The sequence below is a fragment of the Amblyomma maculatum genome, chromosome 4 (genome assembly GCF_055883805.1).
Source record: "Amblyomma maculatum isolate TAMU_Amacu chromosome 4, ASM5588380v1, whole genome shotgun sequence".
NCBI lineage: Eukaryota > Metazoa > Arthropoda > Arachnida > Ixodida > Ixodidae > Amblyomma > Amblyomma maculatum.
The window spans coordinates 162,527,696-162,552,106 of NC_139347.1; the positions used below are offsets into that span (position 1 = coordinate 162,527,696).

At 40.8% G+C, this 24,411-nt stretch overlaps 2 protein-coding genes and 1 long non-coding RNA gene across 3 annotated transcripts in view; all 3 read right to left on the reverse strand.

Moving 5' to 3' along the window:
* Positions 1-5,797: 5,797 nt before the first annotated feature.
* LOC146193386 (uncharacterized) lies at positions 5,798-15,904 on the reverse strand. Its single transcript, XM_084600090.1, has 6 exons — positions 15,737-15,904; positions 14,079-14,213; positions 11,099-11,242; positions 8,720-8,822; positions 6,267-6,322; positions 5,798-6,026 (listed from the first exon to the last, which is right to left on the reverse strand). Exons 2-6 carry the CDS (start codon positions 14,086-14,088, stop codon positions 6,013-6,015), a joined length of 327 nt encoding a protein of 108 aa, XP_084456216.1. The 5' UTR covers positions 14,089-14,213; positions 15,737-15,904; the 3' UTR covers positions 5,798-6,012.
* Positions 15,905-16,371: 467 nt separating this feature from the next.
* LOC146193387 (uncharacterized) lies at positions 16,372-18,216 on the reverse strand. Its single transcript, XR_014706449.1, has 3 exons — positions 18,130-18,216; positions 16,886-16,969; positions 16,372-16,455 (listed from the first exon to the last, which is right to left on the reverse strand). It is a non-coding gene; the product is annotated as an uncharacterized LOC146193387 (long non-coding RNA).
* Positions 18,217-18,832: 616 nt separating this feature from the next.
* LOC146193388 (MAM domain-containing protein 2-like) overlaps positions 18,833-24,411 on the reverse strand; it is a 39,802-nt gene continuing 34,223 nt past the window's right edge. The window contains exons 12-14 of the mRNA XM_084600536.1: positions 20,079-20,172; positions 19,405-19,488; positions 18,833-18,972 (exon numbers count right to left, since the gene is read on the reverse strand). Of these exons, the coding sequence (XP_084456662.1) occupies positions 18,833-18,972; positions 19,405-19,488; positions 20,079-20,172 (318 nt within the window). The remainder of the gene's footprint in view (positions 18,973-19,404; positions 19,489-20,078; positions 20,173-24,411) is intronic.

Sequence of the window (24,411 nt, forward strand, 5' to 3'; positions counted from 1 at the left end):
AGATGAACGCCCTCAGACCTTCAATAACTTTTTCGCCAATATGTTCACGAAGAAGACTATTCCAATATTCCATCGGCACCTGAATATGACTATATAATGAGCCCAATAGACATTACTGTTGATGGTGTTGCGACATTGATTAACAATCTAAAAGTAAGTACTTCATGTGGTGTTGATGGGATTAATTCAAAAAATTTGAAACATACCGTGGCTCATTCCAGCGTCATACTCACTCATATATTTCGCCAATCCCTTTCAACAGGAGAGATACCATTTGAGTGGAAAATTGGAAAAGTTATTCCAATTTTCAAATCTGGTGACCGAACTAATGTTGCTAACTATCGCCCAATATCGCTGACATGTATATCTTGCAAACTTCTCGAGCACATTACTGCATCTAACACGGCACCACATTTAGAAGGCAACGGTTTCTTTTATTCACAACAACACGGGTTCAGAAAAGGGTTATCATGTGAGACACAACTACTCGAGTTTACTAATGAGCTGCTTCACGGTATGGACGAAAATCTTCAAATCGACTGCATATTCCTCGACAATGCTAAAGCCTTCGACCGCGTTCCACACTGTCGTTTAATCGCGAAACTCTCAACCTTGCACCTTGATTCATTAACAATTTCTTGGATAAGAAACTTTTTATCATTTCGTAAACAATTCACTTCTGTTGATAACAATTCGTCCCCTTTAATAGATGTAACATCAGGCGTACCGCAAGGTAGTGTAATAGGCCCTTTACTGTTTCTGATTTTCATCAATGACTTACCGTTAAGAATCACCTCAACACTCAGAATGTTTGCTGACGATTGCGTGATTTATCGCAAAATCCGCTCTGCTAATGACCACATCGTCCTTCAAGAAGATCTACACCGCATTCATAACTGGTGCGCATCATGGAAAATGTCCCTTAACACTGATAAATGCCAATTAATGACATTTAGCCGTAAACAGACTATTCACCGTTTCACTTACTTGCTTAATCACAGTCCAGTCACCCTTGCGTCCTCATACAAGTACCTTGGCGTGCACTTTTTACCAAATCTCTCATGGAAGACCCACATAGAAAACATTACTGCCAAAGCTAACCGTACATTAGGTTATTTAAACCGTAACCTCAGAGGTGCACCTTCTTCCACGCGGCAGTTGGCATATCAAACATTTGTTCGCCCACAACTTGAATAAGCGTCTTCCATTTGGTCACCCCACCAACATTACTTAATTCATTCCCTAGAGCGCGTACAAAATCGCGCCGCTCGTTTCATTTCTCGCAACTATTGCCGACATTCCAGCATAACTAACATTAAGGCGTCGTTATCCCTTCCATCCTTAAAATCTCGCAGAACAATAGCACTTATCTGTCTCTTCCATAAAATTGTTTATAGCCATCATTCCTTCACACTACCTCTCACAAAACCGGCCCGCACATCTCACCGATTGCATAATCACCTCAGTTTTAAACGCCTTTCGGGAAGAACCACTGCATTCAACTCATCAGCCCTGCCCCGTGCCATCATTTATTGGAATAGTCTTCCTGATAACATTGTTCACATTTCAGATTATGTTATTTTCAAAGAAAAAATAAGCAACATTTTGTTCTGAAGTGTGCTGTTACTGAAGTGTGTTCTATAGTGTGCTTTTCAAATTTTGTTCTCTTTTCTTGTGTTTGCCATTGTATAATGTTAACGTTTTGAACATAACGATGTTAAAATAACCATCTCCTACATGCTTCTGTTTCGCACCCCAGTTATGTAACCCCCCCCCCCCCTCTCATATAATACTCCAATCGGAGCCCGTGAGCTATTTGAATAAATAAATAAATAAAATAAAGACTGCAGTGTGGTGCCGACCTTCTCGCGGTGCTTTTGACCTGCTTTGCAGTGGCATCTTGGTCAATGCCCATTAAAATCATTGCTATAAACCAACCGTCTACGTAACACTGGTGGAGGTGCGGAGTTGAACACCATGTCATTGACATGTTCGTAATTTAATTCCTTGAGAGCTTTCTCACGTTTCGCCTGCTTGCACAGTTTCTGTAAAATGTACGCCACATTGCCAAATACTTCTACTGAAAATTTTCCAATTGATGCCAGGAACCGGCAGCCTTTGCTTTATGTCTTGGTGAGACAATAGCAGCATATATCATGCAAGAGGCCCGAAACAATTTTCCGCATCCGACGAGTCAGTAGGTTTGTTGAGCTCTTAGGTTTGGCATGCCATTTCACACAACTTAAAGTACAGATCCTGTATTTCAGCAGCGATATAACTGTTAATCAAGCTGAACATTGTACTAATAGGCACAAAATAAATGTTAGTGATTTGGCCTGAGAGACACTAATATCAATGCATATATTCACGTTCTTTCAGATTTACTACAGGAAAACATGTATGATACGCTTAGATCGTGTATATGGTTTAACATCCAGAAGAGATACAGGCTGTAAGCAGGCACATATTAGAGCAGCCTTTTTTACAATGGAACCAATCTGCATCTTGGCTATGAATGTTCAATTGAGTGCTAGGTAGATTTTCATCGTGAAATGAATGAATAGCAGTTTTTAAAATGAGTCGATGTTTTTGTTTAGTCCGAGTTTACAGCATATTTGTGTTAATAAACCAAATGTAATACTGAGGATCAAAGGCGGGACCTTCTGCTGTCATTTTGCTTGATATGCCGTACCCAAAATCTCGCGAGGTTTTGGGTATGGGGTGTACATATAAACTCAAAGCAAGTTTGTCCCCTGCGGAATAATATCCGGCCAAGACGACTTGCACATTATTTCGTTGATATGTGTGTTTAAAAGAAAGTACAGGATATTCTTTCTGAAGGAGCCGCGAGTGTGTTGTGAGCGCTGTAATGTATAATTTAGGTAAATCTGGTAAATCTGTCATGGTCCGTTTGTCTACCTATGTATAGTTTCTTGCCTTGGAAATATTGTTTTTATTTTTTTCACTTTTTTGTAAAGTACATGTCAGCTGATGTATCCTACGTGTCGTATGTCTTCCACGTTGCTTTTATGCACCAAATGGTGACAGAATTGTATCAGTGGTGTTTTTATGTGAAGCAAAATAAATGTTAATTTCACAAAGCACTGGCCGTCTTTTCCACAATACTGTTGCTACGCAAAGGCCATGACGCCGCTGCGTTGATAGCCAGTCAGCCGGAATCATAAGCTGATTTTATTTTACAATGCTGAAAAGAAATAGAAAAGCAATACATCATCTAATAGAACACAAAAATAATGCGCCGACAAGACGTAGCAGGACGGCAAGCTTGCTTGCTTTGAAACTGCACGTCAGGACGCAGCGCACACCGACATTCAAACCGTGCGCCTTTAACCGAAAACTGATATTACGTCAAAATCCGGCCGCTTGGCGCGTTGCAGTCATTTGAACTGTTGGGTCCTATAGAAGTGTCCGTACTTTACCCAGTCCTTTTTCTATGTACCTGGATTTAAAATTACTCGCCTCATAGCCACAAAACGTAGCATTGCTTCGTCCGAGTTCTTCCCAGCAGCTCGTCTGCGACGAAGTCCCGGTCTGCGTTATTCTGAGCAAACCTGGAAAACGACTATCCATGACCAATTTCTCCAAAAGAATAACGGACGCCATTCTCGTTCTCTGCAGCCTTCAGAGCCTCAATTCATCAGACAACAAAGGCGCTCCAGCGTTCCTTAATTACGGGTTACAAGTGAAGGTCTTGCTGAACTATTTTCTAAACAAGGAATGCTTATTCGACACGTGATCGCCAAGAAACTGAAACATCAGTTCTTTCACGCAAAGGTTCCATTGGAGCGACCACATTGCCCCGGAGTTTGTGGAAAAGATACCCTGCAATTATTGCAATGATTCGTACATACATTGGCGAATCCAATTAATTTAAACAAACAATAAGAGATCACCAGAATGACGTGAGCGAAGGTTGCGAGTCTTACAACGCCATTGCTGAGCACGCTCAAATGAGACAACACACCACTCATTTGAACCATGCCACAACCTTGGACACGGAGAAATCTTTATTTTCGCGCTTGCTTCAGGAATCGCTTTATATGCAGACCACGAAGAATATTATTAAAAAACCGAAGGGAAATCTCTTCGATACCTGCGCACACTTATTCTCCCTGTCTTGTGCGCATATAAGAATCGACCCATTTCATCAATTTTCAATATGGTCAAGAGACCCGTTGTGCACTCAATAGTTTGTTTTAAAAGCATTTTTCATCGTTTGGCGAGTGTAAATTTTCTTAGCCAACCTTGGTTACTCCCCGCCAGGCAAACTTCAGAATTAATATTGGTTGTAACATCTTAAGTAACAGTAGTAGCAGTGGAAAAAACAGAGACAAAATAGGAAAACGCAGACAACAGGACTGACATTGATAGCGCCAGCCTTGTTCTTTGCGTCTTCCTTTTCTGTCTCTATATTTGCTCTGCTTCTACTTTTACTTGAGAAGAATCACCGACTACCCCACACAAAGATTTTGATCGGTAGCGGCATTGTTTTGACAATGAAATTTGCGAAACTGTGTGTACAGATTCTTTTTTTAGGACGGTTTAGGGTTTTTAAATTTATTTCTCTTTCTATTTTATCAATTAGTTGTTCCTGTCTTTTCTTTTCGAAATAACTCGGCTGTTAAAGATAATATGCGGCTGCGAACCGAGCCGTTTCTCTAAATTTTCACCATATTTTAAGTGACATCATGTTCAAGCTCTATACAATATTCGTAAAATTTGATCTCACGCATACGAAAGCATTTATGAGGTCCATATTTAGGAGCCGTATTCCCATTAGAAATAATAATCGCCTGAGTAACGTTACCCTTCCAAAATTCTCTACTCGTTCTACGCTAGAATTTACCTATCTTTATCATACATAGAAGCGGTCTGATGTCGTCATTTCATCACATCTACTATGGTGAGTACTTGTATTGATGCAAGGTTCGTATAGAAAGTGTGTGCAAGTTAGTCATGTCGGCGTCATTAGCAGCTATATCAAAGAAGTGTACTTCTATTACTTTAGTCCTAATCTCCGTTTTGACTCTAACTATATACTCCAAAAATGGACGACCATAGGAGTACACGCTACGATTTAAAGTAATCCCACCGCCTTAGATGCAAAAGACAAATAAATTAATCAACAAAAGTTATACCGCAAGAAACTTACATCATTCCACGTTCTTACCATTGGCAGGTGCCTATACCAAAGACAGTGATAATTTCCGGTGCCTGTTGTAAAGTTTTAATTGAGACAGGTGGTTTTACTATCAAATTTGGTGCCATGAAATAATGGCACCGTTATTCACGCAGCAGATGAGTTATAATCAAAACCATATAATTTTCATATTTCGCATAATGCCCAATCATCAGCAGGGTGGAGGCTATTATACATTATTGCTCCTGAACATGCTTTCATAGATTGATACCATCCAAGATAGCTATTCCTTTGATAGCATCGTTTTTTGCAGCGAAGTTTGGCAGATCCGTTACATTGTTTCCGTCTCATGCGGCCATATGGCTGCGAACTGGCAAGGCAAGATGAACAGGATACATATCGGACTCTGTTTTTTGATACACCAATCGTGTTTAGTTTTCAACGTTACGGCCTTACGGCAGTCATGTCAGCTGAAGGCATAACCGATGCAAAAATTTGGTGGATTTTGTTTAGTCGGGTATGTGCGGAGCATAAAGTGAAAGAATAAATATTTTAGCCACTTAACAGTCTATAATTCTTCTATATTCATCTTTCAGAGCTCAGTACTTGAATAATCGAATTTTATTTACAATAAATTGGACCTTAGTTTTCATGCTGTTGCAAACAGGGGCCCAGGTGTAGGTCCATCAATGGAATGCACTTTCTCAAGTATTGACAAACATTTGACTCTGTCTGAATCAATGTGTTTTGAAAATAAATTAGACCTGCTTGGAGATTCATTCTTTCCTCTTGAAAGGCTACAGTAAAAGCATTTATTCAGCTGTAGCGAGGTGAAGCAAAGGAGTTGAACTTCACTTGGAAAGTCCTAAAAGAAAAAGAGGCGAGACGATTATAATAAATACGCAGATAAAACTGTGTACCTAACTTTGAATAGGCAGGAGAATATATTAGCATACATATTCCAGCTTATGGTTTAATAACCGCTTCATATATAAAATTCCAGCATCCAGAAACTCATGTTAAAATAGAAGAGCATAGAACTTCACTATATAAGAAACATATATCCTACAAATTATGCGAGGAAATCAAAACTATTTGTACTCACTTATCTCTTCGGTTGAAGCGTCATATATAGGATTCAGTAACGCCGCCGGTGAGTACCTGAAGAAAGTTGAAACGGTTTTAAATAGGGACAAAAACGCTTTGATGAACACTTAGAAATAACTACAGTAATGACATCATAATTTAATAAAAGAGAAATAAAGCCATAATATATATATATATATATATATATATATATATATATATATATATATATATATATATATATATATATATATAGACAGAATAAATCCATATTTGTATTTTTTTTTCTTCCCGTTACCGTTAGTTTAGCAAGGTGCAAGACGCATGCACCATAACCAAAACTGTAAACTTGAACAACAAAACTGAAATACCAACATGGGGGAAGAATACAAAACAGGTGTTTTACCACTTTTAGAGAACAGCCTTCTTTCTTTCGAAGCGCAGCTAACCTGGGCTAATACTGCGCTTCCTTCAGCTATGATCTTCTGATAGTTTGGTCGTGAACAAATTGTCTCGCAGTCGCTGAATTTGTTCACTAAAGTGAACGCCTCTCAGCCGGCGTATTGAGATCAAAACCACTGGGGCGTTCACGTACGGTAAGCGAAAAACAAAATAGCTGCTGTTTAGCTTGTGGTTAAACCTTGAGTCACGCGAAAGCAATCTGCATGGCTTCACTTAAGTTCGGCTTCGAAGTAAAGATATGGCTTTTGCGTATCGTAGTTTACTTTATGGTTTCAGCTTTATTTATGCCATAGGGGAATCACTCAACGTATGAGCACCACTTGCCTCTCGTAATTGAACATTCTCAGTCGGGCGTAGAAGACTTCTAGTTGTGTGCTATCGTCTCTACGTCGAACTCTGAGGCACATCGCCGTTACAGCTTTCAAAAGAACCTTTGGTTCTAGCAACTGGCTGTTGTCGTTAGCCTCTACCAGCTACTGAGTTATCTGTCTTCTTTTTTTTTTCTTGTTCCTGTTCTTCTTCTTCACCTTTTCCTTTCCCTTCTTCTTATTCTTTGTCCTTCACCTTTTTCTTCTTCTTTTCCTTCATATTCTATTCCTTCTCCTTTCCTTCTTTTCTTCTTCTTCTTTCCTTCTTCGTTTTTTTCTTCTTCTTTCTTTACCCTTCGGACAGGCACGGCGAAATAGCGAGACTGTGGCCAATGCTACAAAAAAGAGCAGTGTGGTATGTATCCACAGCTCTTTATTTTTTCTGATATAAGTTCCTGCCTATATGAGACGCAGGGAATATAAGGGCTAAGGTAGTACACGTCCATTACGTTTTGCTTCATTCCGAAGCCTAGATTATTGTTTCTTCCTTCCATCGCGGTTAACACATGGTTAGCTTTGACCGTTGCGATAATGCTAACTAATCGCCGCCCATGTTTATTGATACAGGGATTCGAATTGAACGAGCTGCGTATGAAGGCCGCCTTCTGCGGAAAATTCCGCGTTGGTGTTGCCCACGTTCGGAGGAAATCACGAGCATGCCACTGGTATGTGGTAGTTGGTGGATGACCTCGGTTTTCTTTAATAGGTCGGTGTAATGTGTGACCAGGAGACTACATAGGATGGCCAACTTGGCATGAGTAGGTAGAAAGCTAGGATTTGTAGGAGGTGGTCTTTAAACGCGGGGCCTTCGGATCCCTGGTCAAGTGAGCATATAACTAATTTTAACTAATCCGTTTCATTAACAAGGCATCTTCATATGACTTGGGTAAAGAGCGCGACTTTATATCTCTGCCGGGAAGTTTTCAACATAATTAGGTGCCGTAAGATTCGTATACTGTACTAGGGGCACAAATAAGAGATTATTGATTAGATTTGTTGTAATGTGCGTGTACGCGAGCTAGTATTCGCAAAAGGACTCGCAGAAAAATAAACTAAACAACTCTTTTTGCACACCCCCAAACACGGAGCTAAAGTATCCCCAAAATTAGTCGTTTTCAAAAGAGGTTAGCCCTTACCCAGCTGGATTCCGGGTTTTCGTCAAACCACGAGATGGTGTTTCGCTAGTTTACTTCGTCGTGGGGTCCACAAAAACTGTAAAGTCAATGGTAGGGAAGAGGTCTCTGCCTTCTACTTCCAGATGCGGTTTCTCTGTCTTTTGTTTTTATCGACTTTTAGTGTGACTTAGGATGTGCATTGTGCGTTTTCCTTTATAAGCGCCAAGAGATGGCATTAGAAGCTTAGTTAGAAGTCAGTGATCATCCCGTGTCCTTCTTGTTCTTGTCCACCGTGGTTCGCGCTGTTTTGCACTTATGAATGTTTACCAGCTAGCCCAAATGAACATTCTGCTTAACTATTATGAATGCGGGAGGAGATGTATTGCGCTCTGTTTGCTGAATTTAAGAGGTTTATGTATTCTAGCAGTAGCGTTTCCCCTCGGCAAGTTTTCATTTCAAATTTTTCCAGTTTTCTTCACGTACGGGTCCAGAATGGTAATGAAAAAATGGCCACAATGTTTACTCACTTAGCCGCTCTTCGCCGCTTGACTAAGACTATCGCGAACAGGATTACGAGCACGAGGACGACCAAAACGATAACGATGCCTGTCGCAGTATATCTAGTAGATGCTGTGAAAACAAAAAAGAGGAAGCGAATAAGAATTTCACAGTAATTCAGAACACCTACTGTCAATCCGGGAGCAGTGTATACAGAAAATAAATTGAGCAAAGTCAATATAAAGCGAGATATAAATTTGCCTTGAATAAAATATTCTGAAACAAATAGCATCAACTTGGTAATGGTCGAACCTTGATATGCGCAAAACAAACTGCGATATAAGCAGCAATGGGGGACGATGTCGTTGAAAATAAAGCAAAAGTGCCTGAAATATACCACAACTTGCTAACTGTTTTCATGTTTGAACTCCTGAACAAAAAAGAGGAGTTATTTACTTTTTTACCAATAGAAGTTTGACTTATATGGACCGGTTAACTTTATTACGTAACTTGTATCAAAGTTCGAGGACAATATTCGCAGCGAGCGGTGGCTTATATAAGAAGTATTGTTGCGTTATGTAATAATGCATATATTAGGATATCTATTCACAACAAATAATATGAAAACTTGTTTCAGGTTGATACTATTTACACAAGTCCTAATGAAGGCTAACTATACTTTTCAAATTCTCATGGTTATCAAAGCGTGAAAAGGGAACCTGAGCATGAGTGTTAATATTCTCGAAGGCAAATGATGTCGCGGTCCAGGTCTCTGACTAAAATGTGCGTGATGTGCTTTCCACGCATCTCAAACGCACATGCTGTATCAGAACTGTTGCAAAACCTACAAGTGAGCTTCTCTTTACGACACATATTCCTGCACAATAGCCGAAAGAACTTTGTGGTAATAGTTGGTAGCAGCGCTGACACATCGCTTGGCGGGCAGAGTAATTACCGCACCCCTCGCTCATTCGTCGCAGCATACCTCGCGTGCACATTGTCACCCCGCTATATACCCTATCCCTCGGATCGATTCGGTTCCCCTATTCTAAGACTCCTCATTTCTATATATACTTACTCAACTCCAAGGTGGCAGTGCCCCCCTTTTTCCCGAGTTCAGAATGCCCGAAAATCTGCTCTCGCACAATAGCCTGTGCCACGGGGGCTGAATCCGGAGCTGCATGGATTGCAGTAGATGCATACACTGCACATAACTATTGTCCCTGAGTCTGAGTCTGCCGCCATTGTGCATGAATGTCTGCCTCACAGGGAAGCTGGCTTGTAGGTTTTGCAACTGGTCTATAGCAAGAAAAATTTAGACTGAATTTTGTTCAGGTATCTGCAGGTGACCCCAGCAGAAGAACCATGTACATACGTTGAAACACGGCAAAAACGGCATTACAATGGGAACAACATAAATGATTACACTTGGCGTTTCAGGAGTGTTAAGGGAGGAAAACTAAAATTATAAGGAGGGAAATTGTAAGACGCAATCAGCTGCAAATAATTTTGACCGCGTAAGTCGTGAAATGCAAGTAATCATTTTGTGTAGAAGGAGAGTTTTACTATCAGAGTGTGCTTTTAATAGACATTTTTCTTCAGACTTAAATTATATGAAAGTCTTGTTGTGAACTCTATTCAAAGTCTATCAAGATTTTAAAATCAACGCGTATCACTGATCGACTTGAGCGCCTCGTTTTTCGTACACTTGGAACAGTGCGTATCGAATAAGGTGTACTACAAAGCATGCAATCAACGCTAACTTTTCTTATCTAGCTGGTCGTTGTCGCATATGTTTTTATAAAAATGTTAGGTGTTGCACACCAAATACACGTTAGCTCTATTAAAGAAACCTACCATAAATTCCAACAAAATGTGAGTAACTGCTCGTGCTCACAGTAGGCATTATTGAGACAGTGGAAAGTGTAATTTTCTTGACGCTTACAGTGAGAACAGTGTTAATATAATAAAGAAGGCTGTTTGCACAAAGGCCCCAAAGTCTCTTGGCGAGTTTCCTATTTATAATCAGAGAAAGATATACATAGAGAACAGTACTTTTCAAATAGAGTAACCGAAAGGACAACTTTATGAATTTTTGTTTAACTTTGGATTGTATAAACAAAACAGAAGTGTATACGCGTGTGTTTTGTTGATACTTTCCAGTACGTTAATGAGTGAAGAACAGAAAGGTCGCAGTTGATGTCTAGTGGCAGGCACTATTGTCCGAAAAGTTCAAATATACTTATATTTAAGCAGGTAGTGCAGAGTATATCGCGGAAAAGCGCACATTTTTTTTTTTCTGAGCCACATAAAATTACATTCTTCCTGCAATTCGTGCTTCATATAATGGCACATTTTCGCGAAATTTATAAAACTAAATATTAGCTACATAAGTGACGAAACCTTACCCATTGCAACCTTCTCGTGTTTCCCTTTATCCTGCATCTCGCAGCGACGGCCTTTGTTGCCCAGTTTGCAGTCGCAGGAGGGGTAAGATGCTACGGACGTCCAGTTGCAAATGGCATCGTTGAGACACAAGAAGCTTGGACACACTACAAAAGAGGAGACCGTAAAAGGAAGTTTATTTCTAATTTGGTGGTCTTTGCCTAACCGTATACGCTCGGCGTGAATTGCGAAGTGAAAAACTACTGCGTAAAATCAGATGTTTCTATGTGTAGTTTCTAACTAATTTAAATGGGAACCGTGATTGCAAATCCCAACATATTTTCAACAGCATATTTGTTTTTTAAGGAAAGCCTTTACAGAATTGAGAACGTGGCATACGTTTCGGTTATAGACCTAATATATAAACTGGTGCATTGAGATATGCCGATACTCGACTAGTTGTACCGTTATACGCTTCATAAACTTGTTTTATCAAGAATAATAACATTAGTATTAGTATAACTTGAGGCAGTATTCTTACTTCTACTGGCGTCTTAATTACGGAACGATAAAAGTGTGGATGCAGCATAAGATTAGTCGTCACTAACAAATCAACAATATCTGAGCATCCTGTAGTACGCACAAAGGAGACAAGAAACTATTAATTGTGCTCAAAAGTTTGCTTATCAAACCAAAGGAATGTAGGACTGCTTAGAACCTCATACCATACGTCTTGAAATAAAGGAATGCAAAATGGTAACCTATGCTTAAAATGCATTATTCCCACAGCCGATAGATATTTCAGCGTCACTGAATGCCACACCGCTTTCGGGGATTGTCACAACTGCAAAGGACCTTACGCGCCTCCATCTAACGCAGAGGCCAACAGCACTTTAGAAATAAATGGGCTTATCATTGCAAGCATGAGAACCCGGCATGAAGAATAACATGCTATGAAGCTTTGCTGGAAAAACTAGCTGCAGATCAGATAGATAAGTCAGGCTATATCTCTTGGTTATAACAATAGTTCACAGTTGCTTTACCTTGTCGCATTAGTCGCTCCTATTTGATACTGATTTCGCATACCTTTCTTGCACTATACCTTTCTTTAAAGCTCGGTGCCTTTAGTGTCATCTTGTGGCTTGCGTCATTACAAGAAGTACTTTGCTTTGGGCTAGTTGGTTCATGGTTGAAGTGGATTATGAAGACGGCGCGAAAGCGACGAGGACAAGGAAGGAACACCAAACGGCTGAAGGAACACCAAACGGAACACCAAAATAACAGGAACGCCTGTCCTGTTACTTTGGTGTTCCTTCCTTGTCCTCGTCGTTTTCGCGCTGTCTTCATAATCCACTTCAGTCATTACAAACTATGGGCTATGGGCCTGCATACTTGGCATATTCTCTAAACTATATGCTCTTTAAAATCGCAATAATATTGCATTTCTTCTTAATCAGGATCACGTAGCACAATAAACTATGTCTGAACGTTGCGGTTGTCTCAGATACGTTATTTGAAAATTTGAAACTTACTGCGCATTTTAAATGTTTTGCAGCAAGCTGTCGTCTCGCATTTTCGAACAATCCTTATACTAAGGACTTCGTTTTTCACACTCGATATTTGAGACAAGCGTATCTCCGTGTCAAACGATTCAAAGTGTAACATTATTTCGAAGCGAAAGCTTTACTACCCGTGTCAGACCGCAGCTTCGCGTGCCTCCGCATAGCCTAGTTTTGCGCATACGCCTGACGTCACAGCCAAGGCAAGCTGCGCAGCCCCCTCGCCAAGCTCTGCCAGCGTTGCCTAGCGACGCTGGAGAGGTGTGCGACTCCTCCTCATTAAAAAAAAAGAAAAGCCTTCACCGGGAATCGAACCTCCACCCCTCTGATCCCCAGCCTAGCGCTTTAACTAAATGCGACACGCCCGTTTTTTTTTTCTTCATTTCCTGTTAGCAATTAGGGAGTACTTCATTGAAAGTATCAGCAGCCTGTAACTTTTTCGCCCTATTTGAAAATTGCCCAATGTCAGTATATTTCTCTTTTCATCCAAATATCAATCTCCAGACTTATTTTTTCAATATACAGTAGTCGTAAATCACAATTTTATATGATCGGCAAAACATTCCACACAGCATATTTTCAACTTAAAGCAGCAGACATACTAGTCTAGAACAAATTCACTTGCGATCACTTCGGTAAGTGTGGAGGGGAATGTGTCCTATGTCGGCTTCGATTTAATCAGCGCTTTGAGAAGAATCCAGAGAATTCAATCACCTCAATTAAAAGTTTTGTTGTTTTGTATCCCGGTGCTATGCCTGCAGTCACCCGAATTTCCATCTGGCTTGCCAACATGTCCGTCGGACGACAACCCTTGCACTTGCAAGAGGTCGAAATAAGCCAGCCGTGTTTTCTAAGAACGTTGGTTCGACATTGAGCCAGTAATTACAAATGTGGTGGCGTGCTTTACCATTTCACCCCAGCACAGGTGGCAATACGCAAACAATACGCCATAAAAAGCGCAGCACTAGAAGCTGGCAGTATAACACGCGAACTGGAAGGCTGCGGAGACATCTGAGTCATCTAGCAGCAGCAAGCACAACTGGCCTGTTTGCCCTGGTTTGGACTTCATTTGAAGGTCATTATTTTTTTCTTTCTCTAAAATGTGTCTTCTAGGAAATAGTGCCATTGGGTATTTATTTGAGAAAGAAATCCTATGCTAAGAAATTAATCATTAGCAGTTGCGTCTGGATAGACGTTCTTGCTTTTCTCGCTCTGTCGCGCTGTCTTTTCGTATGACCGTGCCGGCAAAATACGTTGGCATACAGTGTGCGAAGAACAGACGTTGAAGACAAATTCTCAATTCTCGAAATTCTGCGGAATTTCAACACATTGTGCATGTGGATAGTCTCACTCATCTTTATAACCATTTGCCCTTCAGTCGTTCAGCCTTCGACTAAAGTACGACTGTTATATTCGCACAGCAATTATGGAACAGATTACTTACCGTTGCACATGGCCTCATCTGAGCCATCGGAGCAGTCTTCGCGTCCATCGCAGAGCAAAGAACGAGGAAGACAGGCACTCGGGGAGCGACTGGCACAGAAGAATTCGTTTTCCTCGCAGGCAAACGAGTTGTTATCTGAAATGTGAGCACAAGTCAGCTTTATTGCCTTGACAAAATTTGAAAGTAATGTGAAGGATGAAACTCGGTAATGACTCGCTAAACTTTCCCAGGTACAGAATGTAAGGAGCGTTTGAAAAACTACGGGCAGTTTTATTGTAAATTGTGAACAGCAAATTAAGAAAATATAGATTGTATATTGGTTCCACCATGATGTATAATTTTTGAGATGTGGTATTCATGATTGTTACGAAACCATACAAAGTTTTCTGTTTCAAGCACCTTTTTTGATCCCATTAAGGGGGACAAATACATTCATCTCAATGGCATTCATCTAACCATACTGGGCACTTTACCGCCTTTTGTTATATTTCGCTCCCTAGAAGGTATTTGTGCTGGCACATGGCATCCATTTATAGTTCTTTCATTTCTATACGCACTACAAAACAGATTAAAACTAGACCTAAGTTTTTTCTATTCTTGAACAGAAACAGAAACTTAATGTTGACCTTTTTTTTTGTTATTGGTAACCGTGCCACATCTACAAAATCCTTACTACGTAAGCGGGGTCAAATAAGCTAAACCAACCATTGCTCGTCGCAACAATGTCACTAAGGATTGTTGCACATAAAAATAACACGTGAATATTCTTTTTATCTTAACGTGGGAGCAAATTCCTAAAACATAACACCTATTTTCAAAAGTTACTAGCTACATTGGTACGTTATTGTAGTACGTAACATCTCTCTTTTCGAACCTTGGGAAAGACAACCATAGCTTGAGAAAAGCTGCCGCTGCTCGATCAAGGGCAATGCAGCTTTTTATAAACTCTGCCAGCAGTGTTCCGTCGACATGGACACTATAGACATAAATAAGAGACCATTGCAGGGCCAGTGGTGATGTCTTAGAAGGTTTGCGATAAGTTTCTTTTAAACATCTTATTTTTAATAAGTAGCAAACGTGCCTTCATATTGCTGTCTTAATTTTCTTGAGGTTGTCAGCTTCTCTTCTTAACGTTGACACGAAAATGGGGAATAATTCCTGAAACCAGCATAAATTTTCTTGGACAAGCGCAAACAATTCGCAAAACAATCCCTCAGGCGATTAAAATATGGATGAAATAAGGATGCTGTATTGGAGCTTGTGGGAAGGTGTTTGAACCTTGGGTCCAGTTAACGATAGAAACTCCTCTAGAAGATTATATTTAGGCGTCATTTTACACAAAATCTATTGGGAAAAGTAATTTCCCTCTTTATATTAAATGTCTCTCTATCCAACCTTAACCAAAGTCTAATTTGCGTCTAGTAAATGCCGGAAACGACTATCTACATACCATTTTCTGTCGTTGTCTTGCTAATACCCATCAGAGCCTATGCCGATATTATCATGAGAGAGCATTGTTCCCATGTGACTATATTTTAAATGTTTTGCTGTAGTGTTAAGCATGTGCTTTTTTCAAATCAGTATTAAAAAAGTGCTGACGAATATAGGTATTTTAATCCTAATTATATATTCTCGGCCAGCTGCAGAGTGTCTAGTACCGCAGGTTTCGTCCAATCCATCGGGACAATCAGGTACGCCATCACAGAGCAGCACTGCCGGTATGCAGGTTCTGCCATCCTGGCATTCGAAGTAGCCTCGATTGCACTGGGGTGTAGGCAATGTGGATGGGGCGCCTTTGCTCGCTTCCGAGGTTAGTCGAGTCGTTGTCGAAGCTTCTTCTGAAATATTATATAAATTGTTAAATATAAGTCATCAAGGAGAAACCAGCCATGCATAGCTTATTCTTATTCGCATTAGTTTAAGCATTTGGATTTCTCGAAGGCATATTTAGCAGCTTATATCTTATTATTAATTTAGCAACTACGCAATAAAATGGCGGCTGGAACAGACATATTCTAATGTGTTATTAATTTACAGTAGCTGTCTAGGGTGGCCTAAAATATACTGCATCATTTTGATAACTCTCCTGGGTCTTCACTCTTCCACTGGTGCTCACTATTTCAAGGTTCCGCTTACCCACAGAAAAGCTATCATATCAAGTGTATAGAAAGGATTCTTTTTAGCCTGTGCGTTTACTGCAGACTTCCTGCCTTTAACCGATTATGAAAAACTGTACATCACAAATCTTCAAGGCAATAATAGAAGTATCGCTGGAATTGCAAAGCTGGCTTGCCTGTCGTCGAAGTCATCGGAGATTTCTGTGCCTTAGTTCCTTCAGAACCTGTCGGAGTTGTTGAGGGTGAAGTCGTCGTGGTGGCTGCGCGGAGATTTTCTAAGATAAATGTCCAAAGAATGTTAATGTGGTAATGTGGCAATGTTGTTCCTTGAAGCAGCTTTGCAATATGTTTCCCATATTATCACGAACAGTTTACTTGTGAGAGAGAAAGAGGAACACACAGCGTGAGAAAATGATACGACTGGGCACAACACGACCGTTGAAAATTTCTTCTTGACTCAGAGGCCAATGCCGTTTCTTTATGACCCTCATTTGCGACCAACTTTACCAGAAAGTTCGATGAAAAAAGACAAGAAAAATATACGTTTGAGAGATTCTCGTAATATGATCCTTTGTCTAGTTTTTTTCTCTTATAGTCAACTGGCTTCATTACCCGCAACAACAAAAAATACGCGGGACTGATAAGAAAGGCACGGTTTGAAGTATGGCTGGAATTGCAAAGCCGGCTTACCTATTGTCGAAGTTATCGGCGTTTTATGTGTTTTAGGTTCCTCAGAAACTGTCACAGTTTTGGAAGGTGCGGATGTGGTGATTGCTGCGCATAAAATGCCTAACATAAATAACCAAGCAATCTTCGAACGGTAATGCGCCACTGTGATTTCATGAGCAGAATTGCAATATAAATGCCTTGTACACCCCCTCTATCGAACCACTGTGTCAACCGCAATGCGAACTGGTTATTCAGAAAGAGAGGATATTCTTGTAAACGTAGAGGGGCAACATAGAAGAGCACGCTTTTTCGTTTAAATTAAATTCACGCCTTCTGTAGTGTAGATAAGAAAACATTAACTATCAAGTGAAAACTCACGGGCGTGTACTAATAGTCTGCACATACCAAGGCTTCCAGTTTCAATTATCCAACTTCGTGAAAATATTTAGAAAGAAATAGCGTGTTCTATTTACGTTTGTCCACACTGGTACGTCAGAATACTTACTAGGTATTTTATGTCGCTAGTAAAAGTTGTAAATACGTTAGTGGATTCAGTTGAAGGGATGACACTTATAATTAACAGCACGCAGGTACAAAGACAGTACAGGAGCATCCATATATGCCCGTGCTGCCCGTATTGCCTGTGCGTTTACTGCAGACTTCCTGCCTTTAACCGATTATGAAAAACTGTACATCACAAATCTTCAAGGCAATAATAGAAGTATCGCTGGAATTGCAAAGCTGGCTTGCCTGTCGTCGAAGTCATCGGAGATTTCTGTGCCTTAGTTCCTTCAGAACCTGTCGGAGTTGTTGAGGGTGAAGTCGTCGTGGTGGCTGCGCGGAGATTTTCTAAGATAAATGTCCAAAGAATGTTAATGTGGTAATGTGGCAATGTGGTTCCTTGAAGCAGCTTTGCAATATGTTTCCCATATTATCACGAACAGTTTACTTGTGAGAGAGAAAGAGGAACACACAGCGTGAGAAAATGATACGGCTGGGCACAACACGACCGTTGAAAATTTCTTCTTGACTCGGAGGCCAATGCCGCTTCTTTAGGCCCCTCATTTGCGACCAACTTTATCAGAAAGTTTGATGGAGAAAGACAATAAAAATATACGTTTGAGAGATTCTCGTAATATGATCCTTTGTCTAGATTTTTTCTCTTATAGTCAACTGGCTTCATTACCCGCAACATCAAAAAATTACGCGGGACTGATAAGAAAGGCATGGTTTGAAGTATGGCTGGAATTGCAAAGCCGGCTTACCTATTGTCGAAGTTATCGGCGTTTTATGTGTTTTAGGTTCCTCAGAAACTGTCACAGTTTTGGAAGGTGCGGATGTGGTGATTGCTGCGCATAAAATGCCTAACATAAATAACCAAGCAATCTTCGAACTGTAATGCGCCACTGTGATTTCATGAGCAGAATTGCAATATAAATGCCCTGTACACCCCCTCTATCGAACCACTGTGTCAACCGCAATGCGAACTGGTTATTCAGAAAGAGAGGATATGCGAACTGGTTATTCAGAAAGAGAGGATATTCTTGTAAACGTAGAGGGGCAACATAGAAGAGCACGCTTTTTCGTTCAAATTAAATTCACGCTTTCTGTAGTGTAGATAAGAAAACTTTAACTATCAAGTGAAAGCTCACGGGCGTGTACTAATAGTCTGCACATACCAAGGCTTCCAGTTTCAATTATTCAACTTCGTGAAAATATTTAGAAAGAAATAGCGTGTTCTATTTACGTTTGTCCACACTGTTACGTCAGAATACTTACTAGGTATTTTATGTCGCTAGTAAAAGTTGTAAATACGTTAGTGGATTCAGTTGAAGGGATGACACTTATAATTAACAGCACGCAGGTACAAAGACAGTACAGGAGCATCCATATATGCCCGTGCTGCCCGTATTGCCTGTGCGTTTACTGCAGACTTTCTGCATTTAACCGATTATGAAAAACTGTACATCACAAATCTTCAAGGCAATAATAGAAGTATCGCTGGAATTGCAAAGCTGGCTTGCCTGTCGTCGAAGTCATCGGAGGTTTCTGTGTCTCAGTTCCTTCAGAAGCTGTCGGAGTTGTTGAGGGTGAAGTCGTCGTGGTGGCTGCGCGGAGATTTTCTAAGATAAATGTCCAAAGAATGTTCATGTGGTAATGTGGCAATGTGGTTCCTTGAAGCAGCTTTGCAACATGTTTCCCATATTATCACGAACAGTTTACTTGTGAGAGAGAAAGAGGAACACACAGCGTGAGAAAATGATACGGCTGGGCACAACACGACCGTTGAAAATTCCTTCTTGACTCGGAGGCCAATGCCTCTTCTTTATGACCCTCATTTGCGACCAACTTTATCAGAAAGTTCAATGGAAAAACACAAGAAAAATATACGTTAGAGAGATTCTCGTAGTATGATCCTTTGTCTAGTTTTTTTTCTCTTATAGTCAACTGCTTCATTACCCGCAACAACAAAAAATACGCGGGACTGATAAGAAAGGCACGGTTTGAAGTATGGCTATAGAATTGCACAGCCGGCTTACCTATTGTCGAAGTTATCGGCGTTTTATGTGTTTTAGGTTCCTCAGAAACTGTCACAGTTTTGGAAGGTGCGGATGTAGTGGTTGCTGCGCATAAAATGCCTAACATAAGTAACCAAGCAATCTTCGAACGAATCTTCGAGAATCGCAATTTTAATGCCCTGGACACCCCCTCTATCGAACCACTGTGTCAACCGCAATGCGAACTGGTTATTCAGAAAGAGAGGATATTCTTGTAAACGTAGAGGGAAAATATAGAAGAGCACGCTTTTTCGTTCAAACTTAATTCACGCCTTCTGTATTGTAGCTAAGAAAACATTAACTATCTAAGTGAAAGCTCACGGGCGTGTACTAATAGCCTGCACATACCAAGGCTTCCAGTTTCAATTATCCACCTTCGTGAAAATATTTAAAAAGAAATAGCATGTTTATTTACGTTTGTCCACACTGGTACGTCAGAATACTTACCGGGTATTTTATGTCGCTAGTAAATGTTGTAAATACGTTAGTGGATTCAGTTGAAGGGATGACACTTATAATTAACAGCACGCAGGTACAAAGACTGGACAGGAGCATCCATATATGCCCGTGCTACCCGTATTGGCACAATATCCATTAAAGTGAACATCTAGCAACTAAACCCCCCAGCAAATATTATTAAGTTACGAGGCACTCACGGATGTTGGAGCAAGGTTCTTCGTTCAGCAGCACGTCGTCGATTGCGACGAAACCGTTTCTGTTGGTTCCCGATATAGCAACGACTTGCTTGTCCTGAACGAAAAGGAAGAACGCTGTAAATTTAGGACTTGTGGTGCCTTAAAACGAAGAGCGGTGGTTCGCTGTCGCTAAGGAGAAACTACTAAAGACGTCATCACCGTTTCGGGTGCCTTTCGCAAGAAGAAAAAATCTTTGTAGCTTTTGTGGACTAATATTTAGTTTCTCTAAACTTCGTTGTGAAATATTACAAAAACGAGTCGTCATGGTTGTAAGCCTGAATATATATGTGGTGCTCAAAGGCCATGCCTCAAAATTTAAGCTGTTGTGAATAATGAAGTTTTGCGATTTAGGAAAATTCATTCCGAGCTGCAAAGAGGGGGGGGGGGGGGGGGGGTGTTAAGTAGATGTATGTAATTCAGAGCTTCAAAAGGTTTCGATTCGTCTTGGATGCAAGGTAGTCTATTGGGACCGAAACTCGTTGCTGATTCCAATAGAATAAAAACGGTGGCCGCTTTGATTTGATTGTCAATATAGATGGGGAACTTAGTGAGCTTTGGTAATCCTCACCAGTTGCATGCGAAGCGACGTTTCTAACGGCACGTGTAGCATACTGAAACCAACCTTCACCGGCACTGATAAATGCATTTACCACACTGTCGGCAATACAGTTCAGTTCAGTCATTCAGTCGTGTCCGACTCTTCGTGACCCTATGGACCATGTCACGCCACGCTTTCCGGTATCTCACTATTTATTTATTTATTTATTTATTTATTTATTTATTTATTTATTTATTTATTTATTTATTTATTTATTTATTTATATGATACTGCAGGCGAAAGGCCCAGGCAGGAGGGGCATACAAGATGTAGAGAACAATGAAATACAAGCACAAGATACATAAACTGAAGCAATGGTACGTGATCAGGGCACACAAAAAAGCAAAAACGAACAAACAAATTGATGAATTGATGCGGTGCTACAAAAACAATACATAAGGATAATATCAATCATTTGATTGCAGCACACTGTCAATGGAGTCAAGCGAGTGAAGGCAATACGCAGGTAAATCATTCCAGTCATGAACAGTCCGGGGAAAGAGCGAAAATTTGAATAAGTTTGTCCTAGCAAAATATGGTGTAAGAGAAAGGGGATGGGTATGGCGGGTTATGCGCGTTGCAAGAGGGGATAGATACGGTTGAGGATCAAGAGCAAGTTTGCGGTTTATTAATAAAAATAAAAATTTCAGACGCAAAAACTTGCGTCTGGACTGCAGAGTTCTGATACCATCACCATGCATAAGTTTAGAAACAGAGTCAGTGCAACTGTACTTTGAGAAGATAAAACGAACTGATCTTCGCAGAATTTTTTCAAGCGCATCTATGTTTAACTTTGTATGTGGGTCCCAGATGACGCATGCGTACTCGAGTTTGGATCTTATTAAGGCTGTATAAGCTAGTTTTTTTCATCTGTGAAGGGGCATCTTTAAGCTTATGTCGCAGTAAACAAAGCCTGCGAAACGCGGATGAGCAGATGTCGCTAATATGGGAATTCCACTTCCAGTTGTTCGTTAGCGTCACACCCAGATACTTAAATTTAGTGACCTCAGTTAACAGCATGCCCTCTATAGAATAAGAAAATATAAACGGTTTTTCTTGTTGGTAACGCGAAGTAGGACAGATTTTTCGGTGTTAATTTTCATTCCCCACTCCTTACACCAGGTTACAATATTGGTAAGATTAGAGCTTAGGACATGTTGGTCAGAGATACTTTGTACCTTGTTGAAAAGGATGCAATCGTCTGCAAATAAGCGGATTTTAGTAGGCTCATTATTGACATTTACAATATCATTACAAAAAATCAGGAAAGGGGGCAAAGCACACTACCTTGGGGTACACCGGAAGTAACTGGTAGGACGTTAGAAGTGTGGCTTTTTATCTCGACATATTGATTACGGCCAGCCAGATATTCAGATACCCAAGCAATTATGAAACTAGGAAGATCAATGATTTGTAATTTATAGATTAATTTGTCATGCGGAACGCGGTCAAATGCCTTACTAAAATCTAGAAAAATCATGTCAACTTGACCACCTTTATCGAGAATTGAAGCAATATGATGAGTTACAGTAGCTAATTGAGTAACAGTGGAATACCCTTTCCGGAAGCCATGCTGGAATGGGGATAAAATGTGGTGTCTTTCCAGAAAGTCATTAATGTAATTGGTCAATATGTGCTCAATATGTACTTCATCAATTGGTCAATATGTACTATCTTCCTAACATCACGTAACTTCATCTGCAGCGCCTCGAGGATGCCATCTAACCGTCGCGTTCGCTGCCTACCCCTTCTCCGGTGACCCTCAACCTTTCCAAACATCAAATATTTCTCCAGCAACTCCTCTCTTCTCATCAGATGACCAAAGTAGCCGAGCTTCACCCTGAAATGAGCAGTGAGGGTTTATGGTCGACAATATCGACTGATTTGAGCTTCTGGCAGTCCAAGGAACTCTCAAGAGTCTCCGCCAGCACCACAATTCAAACGCGTCAATTCTTCGGCGGTCAGCTTTCTTCACAGTCCAACTTTCGTATCCATACATCACAACTGGAAAGACCATAGCACGAGTTATACGGATTTTGGTTGGCAGACTAATGTATCTGCTCTTTACTATGCGGTCAAGTCTAACCATGGCTCTCTTTCCCAGAAGCAGTTGTCTCCTAATTTCATGGCTGCAGTCTCCTTCCGGGGTATTCTTGTAGCCCAAGAAGAGGAAATCTATCAGAGTTTCCACTTCTTGTCCCTTGATGCTCAAGGACTTGATAGGGCAATACGCCATGATCTTTGTCTTTTTAACGTTCAGGTTAAGCCCAAACTTCTAACTCTCTTCTTGTACGCGCATCAGAAGTCTCTTGAGTTCCACTTCACTTTCTGCCATTAAAGTGGTATCATCCGCATAGCTAAGATTGTTGATATCTTTTCCAGCAATCTTTACTCCAGCTGAAGACTCGTCCAGACCGGCCTTCCTCATGATGTACTCTGCATTTAGATTAAATAGGTGGGGCACAGTATGCAGCCTTGTCTCACTCCTTTCTCAATCGGAAACCAATCAGTCGCATATACACCGCCTCATAAAATAATGCGAAATACTTGATTTCCGACAGTTATAGATGACAAATGTGGATGGGAGTCTTAAGCACACGCACACTGGTACAGTGATGCAAAGAACTGGCCGATGCGTCATTTTGTGCACATATAGTAGAAATTCTACTATCTTTTTCTCAAAGGGGTCAGTAGGTATTCAGCATAAATAAAATAAGCGCCAAAGAAATTTGATTTTCTATTCCACTTTCAAAGTGCTATCAGCATTGGCAGATAACTTTGAATCACTGAGATTGTGTTTAACCTAAAATATATCTTAAGATATATTACGTGTGCGCTAACGTTGCCCTGTGTGTGACGTAACCTAATATATACACCGAGGGGTCCCCAGTCGGTGTATACGGTACATGGGTACAGTAAGTGCTCCTTTGCAGAGTTCGCACAGTTTCGTTCAAGCCAAAATCAGGGCTAAGTGTTCATGGTGGTTTGTGGTTTGTGGGGGTTAACGTCCCAAGCCGATCATGTTATGGGAGACGCCGTAGTAGAGGGCTCCGGAAATTCCGACCAGCTGGAGTTTTACGGGCACTGACATTAAAACTTACGAATTGTGCTTCAACAGGACGCATTTCTACTAGACTTTACTGTGTAATCGAGAGTTGGTGACTGATGCTGCAAGTTAAAGGCCGAATTTATTGGATTGTAAGCTCTCTGATGCCATCGGCCCTAATGTCATTTACTGCCATCTCCCTAACCTTGAGCTCGCGTGAGCCTTGAGCCATAGCATTGCCTTAGCTTGCATGGCTTGGACACCGGTATATCTATTTTATTGCGTAAAGCCTAGAATGCTATGCTTCCCAAGGCCATTCATTTACGTCGCCGTGACCGAGACCTCGCTGGAAACGTCTAAGAAATGTGAGCGTCGTAACCTTGTTCGGTTTCATTTCGTCTGTAGTCTTCAACAACCGGAACCAACTGAGGTTAGGACAGATGCCGTAGTGAAGGGCTCCAAAAATTTCGACCCCCTGGGGTTCGGTAATGCGCATTTACATCGCAGAGCGCAAAAGCGGTTTGTTTTTCACCCCCATCAAAAATCTGCTGAGGCGGCCGTTATGGCTGTCTGTGAATTCGCTTTAGCACAAGCGTAAAGTCTGGTCCGGTCACCCGACTGATGAAGCTTGGCGGTAAGCCACTCTCACT

Coding starts and splice junctions, on each gene's coding strand:
- LOC146193386 (XM_084600090.1), bottom strand. Junction 8,823..11,098: donor ACACGAGAAGGTTGCAATGG/GTAAGGTTTCGT, acceptor TTGTTTTCACAG/CATCTACTAGATATACTGCG. Junction 6,323..8,719: donor AAGCGGCGAAGAGCGGCTAA/GTGAGTAAACAT, acceptor AACTTTCTTCAG/GTACTCACCGGCGGCGTTAC.